The 10,155-nt window shown below is 52.3% G+C and overlaps 1 protein-coding gene across 1 annotated transcript in view; it reads left to right on the top strand.

Annotated features, from left to right (window-relative positions):
- The window catches only part of LOC140418155 (protein-glutamine gamma-glutamyltransferase K-like), a 25,384-nt gene extending 21,512 nt beyond the window's left edge, over positions 1–3,872 (top strand). Inside the window, exons 5-7 of the mRNA XM_072501572.1 lie at positions 665–825; positions 2,048–2,184; positions 2,552–3,872. Of these exons, the coding sequence (XP_072357673.1) occupies positions 665–825; positions 2,048–2,184; positions 2,552–2,696 (443 nt within the window). The 3' untranslated portion in view covers positions 2,697–3,872. The remainder of the gene's footprint in view (positions 1–664; positions 826–2,047; positions 2,185–2,551) is intronic.
- The last annotated feature ends 6,283 nt before the right edge of the window (positions 3,873–10,155 follow it).

Raw genomic sequence — 10,155 nt, 5'->3', positions numbered from 1 at the left:
TCCCTCCCTCTCTTTCACACTCCCTCTCTCTCTCTCACACTCCCTCCCTCTCTCCCTCCCTCCCTCTCTCTCACACTCCCTCAATCTCTCTCTCACACTCCCTCCCTCTCTCCCTCCCTCCCTCTCTCTCACCCTCCCTCTCTCTCTCTCACACTCCCTCCCTCTCTCTCACACTCCCTCCCTCCCTCCCTCTCTCTCACTCACACTCCCTCCCTCTCTCTCACCCTCCCTCCCTCCCTCTCTCTCTCTCACACTCCCTCCCTCTCTCCCTCCCTCCCTCTCTCTCACTCACACTCCCTCTCTCTCTCTCACACCCTCCCTCTCTCCCTCCCTCTCTCTCACAGTCCCTCTCTCTCTCACACACTCCCTCCCTCTCTCTCACACCCTCCCTCTCTCCCTCCCTCCCTCTCTCTCTCTCACACTCCCTCTCTCTCTCTCACACTCCCTCCCTCTCTCCCTCCCTCCCTCTCTCTCTCTCACACTCCCTCCCTCTCTCCCTCCCTCCCTCTCTCTCACTCACACTCCCTCTCTCTCTCACACTCCCTCCCTCTCTCTCACACTCCCTCTCTCCCTCCCTCTCTTTCACACTCTCTCTCTCTCACACTCCCTCCCTCTCTCCCTCCCTCCCTCTCTCTCACTCACACTCCCTCTCTCTCACACACAGAGAAGGAGGTGAAGCTGGTCTTCCGCAACGATGATTACCTGGAGTTCCTCGTGGATCAAGCTGCCATGATGTTCACGGTCAGTGGACGGGTGAAGGAGACCGGACAGGCCATTGTTAACCAGCATAGCTTCCGACTCCGCACCCCAGACCTCAGGATCACGGTGAGTGGCGTCACGTGCAGTCATGGGATCATTCCCAAATCCACTCCGCACGATTGCGTCTGGCGGGAGAGAAGCGAAGAAGCAGGTGGGCAAAGATGGATTGACTTTATTTCTTTCTCTCTCTCTCTTCCCGCCTCTCTCTCTCTCACTCTCTCTCTCTTTTCTCGTCTCTCTTTCTCTCCCACTCTCCCTCTCCCACTCTCTCTCTTTTCTCGTCTCTCTCTCTACTCCTCTCTCCCTCTCTCGCTCTCGCCGTATCCATCTCTCTCAAACTCTCTCTCTCTCACTCCTTCCCTCTTCCCGTCTCTCCAACGCTGTCTCTCTGTTTGCCTGTCTCTCTCTCTCTCTTCACCTCCCTCTCTCTGCCTTCCTCGTTCCATCTCTCCCTCTCTACTCCCTCACTCTCTTTATCTCCTCCCGTGTCTCACCCTGTCTCTCTCCATCACTTGCTCTCTCTCCTCTATCTCCCTTTCTCACTTTCTCTCTGTCTCTCTCTCTCTGTCTCCAACTTTCTATGTCTCCTCTCTGTCGCTCTCTCTCTATCAATCTACCTTTCTCACCTTTTCTCTGTCTCTCTCTCTCTCTCTCTTCCTCTCTCTCCTCTCTCTCTCGCTGTCTCTCTATCTCTATCTCCCTTTCTCACCTTCTCTCTGTCTCTCTCTCTTCCTCTCTCTCTCTCTCTCTCTCTCTCTCCGCTCTCTCTCTATCTCTGTCTCCCTTTCTCGCCTCTCTGTCTCTGTCTCTCTCTCTCTCTTTCTCCTCTCTGTCACTCTCTCTATCGATCTACATTTCTCCCCTTTTATCTGGCTCTCTCTCTCTTACTCTCTCTCTCTCTCCCCTCTCTTTCTACCTCCCTTTCTCACCTTCTCTCTGTCTCTCTCTCTCTCTGTCTCTCTCTGTCTCTCTGCCTCTCTCTCTGCCTCTCTCTCTGTCTCTCTGTCTGTCTCTCTGTCTCTCTCTCTGCCTCTCTCTCTGTCTGTCTCTCTGTCTGTCTCTCTGACTGTCTCTCTCTGTCTCTCTCTGTCTCTCTCTCTGTCTCTCTCTCTCTGTCTCCCTCTCTCTGTCGCTCTCCCTTTCTCTCTCCTCTCTGTCGTTCTCTCTCTCTCTATCGATCTACCTTTCTCACCTTTTCTCTGTTTCTCTCTCTCTTCCTCTCTCTCTCTCTGCCTCACTTTCTCTCTCCACCTGTTACCGCGCCCCCCCCCCCCCCCCCCCCACCTAGCCTGTTGGAGATGCGGTCGTTGGTAAAGCAATGAAGGTGGAGATCATGCTGACAAACCCACTCCCCAAGTCCCTCAAGAGTGTCGTTTTGCGAATCGAGGGACCTGGATTACAGAATCCCCGGAAGGTCAACATTGGGTGAGTGTTCAGCGGAGAGAGTGGGCGCTCCTCAGGAAAATTGATATTGTGTGAAAAGAGCCTGCCGATCGGTACAGGCCTTGCCACGGAGAATGCACAAGTTGATGGTGACTGCCGAGCATTGCCTGAAATTGGCGTGTGCTGGAGGTTGCTTATATTTAGTGCGCAAGGCCCTGTTCTCAGCGGACAGGAAGGGCATGCGCACGCATTGCGCCTGTTTCAGCTGAAAAAATAAGTGACAGCCATTCGCTGGTTCATTCCTCCGGGCAACAAGTTGACCAATCAGAGGCAATAAATGGGATCCTCATACGTCGCTGTCTGTCTCTCTGCCACTCTCGCTAACACCCTCTTCTCTCCTGTCTCACAGGGATGTCCCCCGCCACGCCACCATCACTGTCACCGAGAATCTGGTCCCCTCCAAACCCGGGCCCAGGAAGCTCATCGCCAGCCTGGACTCCCAGCAGCTCACGCAGGTCCACGGAGTGGTCGAGGTGATGGTCCGGGAGAGCTGAGGCGCCCTGCCGGAGATGATGGTGGGGGGGAGGGGAGGCGGAAGCGAAGGATGAGGCCCGATATGGCCAGAAGGATGTGTTTCATGAAAGCCAATCAGTATTCGGGGACAAGGAAATGGGGGACGGGGTTCTAGGGAAGAGTATGTTAAGCTGGTTTAGCACACTGGGCTAAATAGTTGGCTTTGAAAGCAGACCAAGGCAGGCCAGCAGCAGGGTTCAATTCCCATACCAGCCTCCCCGAACAGGCGCCGGAATGTGGCGACTAGGAGCTTTTCACAGTAACTTCATTGAAGCCGACTTGTGACAATAAGCGATTTTCTTTCTTTTCTTGTTGTTATTTTTGGAAAAAAAATTACTTCAGTATTTGAATGCCAATCTGGCCGGTGGCCATTTTCCCTCAGGCTTGAGGCCTAGTGAGCGGCTGCGAAGCCTCTCGATTTTCAGAATCTTATGGCCAACTTGCTGAGGAAAGAAGGCCCGACACCATCAGATATAGGAGCAGAATTAGGCCATTCAGCCCATCGAGTCTGTTCCGCCTTTCGATCTTAGCTGATGGGTTTGACACGCCTCCCACCCTGAGGTATCTCTCTCTGATGCCTCTGAGTCAGAGGGTGGTGTGTTTGAGCTCGGGCCTGTTAGTGATAGGAGGGGGCCCGTTCGGCCCTCCCTCAGGCCTGTTAGCGACAGCAGGAGGCTCGTTTGGCCCTCCCTCAGGCCTGTTAGCGACAGCAGGAGGCTCGTTTGGCCCTCCCTCAGGCCTGTTAGTGACAAGAGGCCCGTTCGGCCCACCCTCAGGCCTCTTAGTGACAGGAGGAAGCTTGTTTGGCCCTCCCTCAGGCATGTTAGTGACAAGAGGCACATTCAGCCCACCCTAAAGCCTGTTAGCGACAGGAGGAGTTCTATTTCGCCCCTCCCTTACAATTAGTCTGTGCCTATTTGTGGATATTCGCTCCACCTTAATTCCCTCACTTGTGAACTCTATTAGAACACAGGATCGCAAACAATTCGGGCCCAGACGCACCTTTCTAACTGAACCAAGTTTGTAGCATCATTCAATATTTATTCCCAAGTATTAATACATATATTTTTAATTACTAGATAATGGCCCCAAATGTGAACTATTAAATTGTGGCACGTGAATAATTGTTCTGTCATTAAATAGTCGTCAAACTCTCACACCTCTGTTTTGAATATTTATTTTTCCTTCTCCATCCTCTACATTGTGCCTATCAAACACTCCCAGGACAGGTACAGCACTGGGTTAGATACAGAGTGAAGCTCCCTCTACACTGTCCCCATCAAACACTCCCAGGACAGGTACAGCACGGGGTTAGATACAGAGTAAAGCTCCCTCTACACTGTCCCCATCAAACCCTCCCAGGACAGGTACAGCACGGGGTTAGATACAGAGTAAAGCTCCCTCGACACTGTCCCCATCAAACACTCCCAGGACAGGTACAGCACAGGGGTTAGATACAGAGTAAAGCTCCCTCTACACTGTCCCTATCAAACACTCCCAGGACAGGTACAGCACGGGGTTAGATATAGAGTAAAGCTCCCTCTACACTGTCCCCATCAAACACTCCCAGGACAGGTACAGCACGGGGTTAGATACAGAGTAAAGCTCCCTCTACACTGTCCCCATCAAACACTCCCAGGACAGGTACAGCACGGGGTTAGATACAGAGTAAAGCTCCCTCGACACTGTCCCCATCAAACTCTCCCAGGACAGGTACAGCACGGGGTTAGATACAGAGTAAAGCTCCCTCTACACAGTTCCTATCAAACACTCCCAGGACAGGTACAGCACGGGGTTAGATACAGAGTAAAGCTCCCTCTACACTGTCCCCATCAAACACTCCCAGGACAGGTACAGCACGGGGTTAGATGCAGAGTAAAGCTCCCTCTACACTGTCCCCATCAAACACTCCCAGGACAGGTACAGCACGGGGTTAGATACAGAGTAAAGCTCCCTCTACACAGTTCCTATCAAACACTCCCAGGACAGGTACAGCACGGGGTTAGATACAGAGTAAAGCTCCCTCTACACTGTCCCCATCAAACACTCCCAGGACAGGTACAGCACGGGGTTAGATACAGAGTAAAGCTCCCTCTACACAGTTCCTATCAAACACTCCCAGGACAGGTACAGCACGGGGTTAGATACAGAGTAAAGCTCCCTCTACACTGTCCCCATCAAACACTCCCAGGACAGGTACAGCACGGGGTTAGATGCAGAGTAAAGCTCCCTCTACACTGTCCCCATCAAACACTCCCAGGACAGGTACAGCACGGGGTTAGATACAGAGTAAAGCTCCCTCTACACAGTTCCTATCAAACACTCCCAGGACAGGTACAGCACGGGGTTAGATACAGAGTAAAGCTCCCTCTACACTGTCCCCATCAAACACTCCCAGGACAGGCACAGCACGGGGTTAGATACAGAGTAAAGCTCCCTCTACACTGTCCCCATCAAACACTCCCAGGACAGGTACAGCACAGGGTTAGATACAGAGTAAAGCTCCCTCTACACTGTCCCCATCAAACACTCCCAGGACAGGTTCTGCACGGGGTTAGATACAGAGTAAAGCTCCCTCTACACTGTCCCCATCAAACACTCCCAGGACAGGGACAGCACGCGGTTAGATACAGAGTAAAGCTCCCTCTACACTGCCCCCATCAAACACTCCCAGGACAGGTACAGCACGGGGTTAGATACAGAGTAAAGCTCCCTCTACACTGTCCCCATCAATCACTCCCAGGACAGGTACAGCACGGGGCTAGATACAGAGTAAAGCTCCCTCTACACTGTCCCCATCAAACACTCCCAGGACAGGTACAGCACGGGGTTAGATACAGAGTAAAGTTCCCTCTACATTGTCCCCATCAAACACTCCCAGGACAGGTACAGCACGGGGTTAGATACAGAGTAAAGCTCCCTCTACACTGTCCCCATCAAACACTCCCAGGACAGGTACAGCACGGGGTTAGATACAGAGTAAAGCTCCCTCTACAATGTCCCCATCAAACACTCCCAGGACAGGGACAGCACGGGGTTAGATACAGAGTAAAGCTCCCTCTACACTGTCCCCATCAAACACTCCCAGGACAGGTACAGCACGGGGTTAGATACAGAGTAAAGCTCCCTCTTGTTGCTAACTTTTGGTTGGTTCAATTGGCTCTGTTTTATAACCTTTGCTCTCGAGTCGCCAGGTATCTTTATGATACTGCCACGAGGTTCAAGTTCAAGTGCTGATCAATAACACAACACACCAATTAGTAAGATTCAAATCAAAACACATTTATTATTCACAGTAAATCGCTACTCGTGCACAAATTCTACGTCTACGCTACTTCTACAACTAACAGGCCTATACTTAGCTTCGGACTGGCCCGCCAGGTCAGGGGAACAAATGGCCATTTGTTCGGGTTCTGGGTCTGCAGGATTCGAAGCCGGTACGGACTGTTAGCTCGGAGCGCCCATCTCGTAGCGAGCGTTGACTTGAGACTTATTTCAGGGATGAGGGAGCTTGGACCGCTCCCTCTCAGGGGTTGCTTCGCGTTGCTGAGTGACCCGGTCAAGGAGAACGATTTGAACTTGTGGCTTAACTTTATAGTCCCCGGGGGCTTCCCGCCTTTCGGGGCGGACCCCGTACCTAGCTCCAGGTGAGTGGACTTCGTTCCAATCGCTTGGTTCGATTATTCCAATACTGGAGCGGCTCCCTGATCGATGGGCGGTCTTGAGGTGTCCATTAGCCTATTTTGTCTTGGCTCCTGCTGGCGCCGAGGAGTCTGGCTTGGCCTTGTTTACCTTAAATGTTTCGATTGTTCCCGGGGATCGCTCATTACTATGTAGATGGCTGCTACATAATTATGCTGATGGTCACTGGTATCGATGCTGTCTGGGCTTTTGCAGAGTTTAATACACAGCAAACCTGCACCTGCTGGTTTCTGCGTGTGTTGGCTGAATTTCCCTTCAGCCTTTGCTGTTCTCCATTTTAAATCGGGAGTTGGCCAACTTCGGTGGCTACACTCTACACTGTCCCCATCAAAAACTCCCAGGGCTGGTACAGCACGGGGTTAGATACAGAGTAAAGCTCCCTCTACACTGTCCCCATCAAACACTCCCAGGACAGGTACAGCACGGGGTTAGATACAGAGTAAAGCTCCCTCTACACTGTCCCCATCAAACACTCCCAAGACAGATACAGCACGGGGTTAGATGCAGAGTAAAGCTCCCTCTACACTGTCCCCATCAAACACTCCCAGGACAGGGACAGCACGGGGTTAGATACAGAGTAAAGCCCCCTCAACACTGTCCCTATCAAACACTCCCAGGGCAGGTACAGCACGGGGTTAGATACAGAGTAAAGCTCCCTCTACACTGTCCCCATCAAACACTCCCAGGACTGGTACAGCACGGGGTTAGATACAGAGTAAAGCTCCCTCTACACTGTCCTCATCAAACACTCCCAGGACAGGTACAGCACAGGGTTAGATGCAGAGTAAAGCCCCCTCTACACTGTCCCCATCAAACACTCACAGGACAGGTACAGCACAGGGTTAGATGCAGAGTAAAGCTCCCTCTACACTGTCCCCATCAAACAATCCCAGGACAGGGACATCACGGGATTAGATACAGAGTAAAGCTCCCTCTACACTGCCCCCATCAAACACTCCCAGGACAGGTACAGCACGGGGTTAGATACAGAGTAAAGCTCCCTCGACACTGTCCCCATCAAACACTCCCAGGACAGGTACAGCACGGGGTTAGATACAGAGTAAAGCTCCCTCTACACAGTCCCCATCAAACACTCCCAGGACAGGTACAGCACGGGTTAGATACAGAGTAAAGCTCCCTCTACACTGTCCCCATCAAACACTCCCAGGACAGGGACATCACGGGGTTAGATACAGAGTAAAGCTTCCTCTACACTGTCCCCATCAAACACTCCCAGGACAGGGACAGCACGGGGTTAGATACAGAGTAAAGCCCCCTCTACACTGTCCCCATCAAACACTCCCAGGGCAGGTACAGCACGGGGTTAGATACAGAATAAAGCTCCCTCGACACTGTCCCCATCAAACACTCCCAGGACAGATACAGCACGGAGTTAGATACAGAGTAAAGCTCCCTCTACACTGTCACCATCAAACACTCCGAGGACAGGTATAGCACGGGGTTAGATACAGAGTAAAGCTCCCTCTGCACTGTCCCCATCAAAGACCCCAAGGACAGGTACAGCACGGGGTTAGATACAGAGTAAAGCTCCCTCTACACTGTCCCCATCAAACACTCCCAGCACAGGTACAGCACGGGGTTAGATACAGAGTAAAGCTCCCTCTACACTGTCCCCATCAAACACTCCCAGGACAGGTACAGCACGGGGTTAGATACAGAGTAAAGCTCCCTCTGCACTGTCCTCATCAAACACTCCGAGGACAGGTATAGCACAGGGTTAGATACAGAGTAAAGCTCCCTCTGCACTGTCCCCATCAAAGATCCCAAGGACAGGTACAGCACGGGGTTAGATACAGAGTAAAGCTCCCTCTACACTGTCCCCATCAAAAACTCCCAGGACAGGTACAGCACGGGGTTAGATACAGAGTAAAGCTCCCTCTACACTGTCCCCATCAAACACTCCCAGGACATGTGCAGCACGGGGTTAGATACAGAGTAAAGCTCCCTCTACACTGTCCCCATCAAACACTCCCAGGAGAGGTACAGCACGGGGTTAGTTCAGGGTAAAGCTCCCTCTACACTGTCCCCATCAAAAACTCCCAGGGCAGGTGCAGCACGGGGTTAGATACAGAGTAAAGCTCCCTCTACACTGTCCCCATCAAAAACTCCCAGGACAGGTACAGCACGGGGTTAGATACAGAGTAAAGCTCCCTCTACACTGTCCCCATCAAACACTCCCAGGACATGTGCAGCACGGGGTTAGATACAGAGTAAAGCTCCCTCTACACTGTCCCCATCAAACACTCCCAGGACAGGTACAGCACGCGGTTAGATACAGAGTAAAGCTCCCTCTACACTGTCCCCATCAAACACTCCCAGGACAGGTACAGCACGGGGTTAGTTCAGGGTAAAGCTCCCTCTACACTGTCCCCATCAAAAACTCCCAGGGCAGGTGCAGCACGGGGTTAGATACAGAGTAAAGCTCCCTCTGCACTGTCCCCATCAAACACTCCCAGGACAGGTACAGCACGGGGTTAGTTCAGAGTAAAGCTCCCTCTACACTGTCCCCATCAAAAACTCCCAGGACAGGTACAGCACGGCGTTAGATACAGAGTAAAGCTCGCTATCCACGGTCCCCATCAAACACTCCCAGGACAGGTACAGCACGGGGTTAGATACAGAGTAAAGCTCCCTCTACACTGTCCCCATCAAACACTCCCAGGACAGGTACAGCACGGGGTTAGATACAGAGTAAAGCTTCCTCTACATTGGCCCCATCAAACACACCCAGGACAGGTACAGCACGGGGTTAGATACAGAGTAAAGCTCCCTCTACACTGTCCCCATCAAACACTCCCAGGACAGGTACAGCACGGGGTTAGATACAGAGTAAAGCTCCCTCTACACTGTCCCCATCGAACACTCCCAGGACAGGTACAGCACGGGGTTAGATACAGAGTAAAGCTCCCTCTACACTGTCCCCATCAAACACTCCCAGGACATGTGCAGCACGGGGTTAGATACAGAGTAAAGCTCCCTCTACACAGTCCCTATCAAACACTCCCAGGACAGGTACAGCACGGGGTTAGATACAGAGTAAAGATCCCTCTACACTGTCTCCATCAAACACTCCCAGGAGAGGTACAGCACGGGGTTAGTTCAGGGTAAAGCTCCCTCTACACTGTCGCCATCAAAAACTCCCAGGGCAGGTGCAGCACGGGGTTAGTTCAGGGTAAAGCTCCCTCTACACTGTCCCCATCAAAAACTCCCAGGGCAGGTGCAGCACGGGGTTAGATACAGAGTAAAGCTCGCTATCCACGGTCCCCATCAAACACTCCCAGGACAGGTACAGCACGGGGTTAGATACAGAGTAAAGCTTCCTCTACATTGGCCCCATCAAACACTCCCAGGACAGGTACAGCACGGGGTTAGATACAGAGTAAAGCTCCCTCTACACTGTCCCCATCGAACACTCCCAGGACAGGTACATCACGGGGTTAGATACAGAGTAAAGCTCCCTCTACACTGTCCCCATCAAACACTCCCAGGACATGTGCAGCACGGGGTTAGATACAGAGTAAAGCTCCCTCTACACTGTCCCCATCAAACACTCCCAGGACAGGTACAGCACGCGGTTAGATACAGAGTAAAGCTCCCTCTACACTGTCCCCATCAAACACTCCCAGGACAGGTACAGCACAGGGTTAGATACAGAGTAAAGCTCCCTCGACACTGTCCCCATCAAACACTCCCAGGACAGGTACAGCACGGGGTTAG

Source organism: Scyliorhinus torazame, chromosome 5 (assembly GCF_047496885.1).
Source record: "Scyliorhinus torazame isolate Kashiwa2021f chromosome 5, sScyTor2.1, whole genome shotgun sequence".
Lineage (NCBI taxonomy): Eukaryota > Metazoa > Chordata > Chondrichthyes > Carcharhiniformes > Scyliorhinidae > Scyliorhinus > Scyliorhinus torazame.
This window is presented reverse-complemented; position numbering and strand designations above follow the sequence as displayed.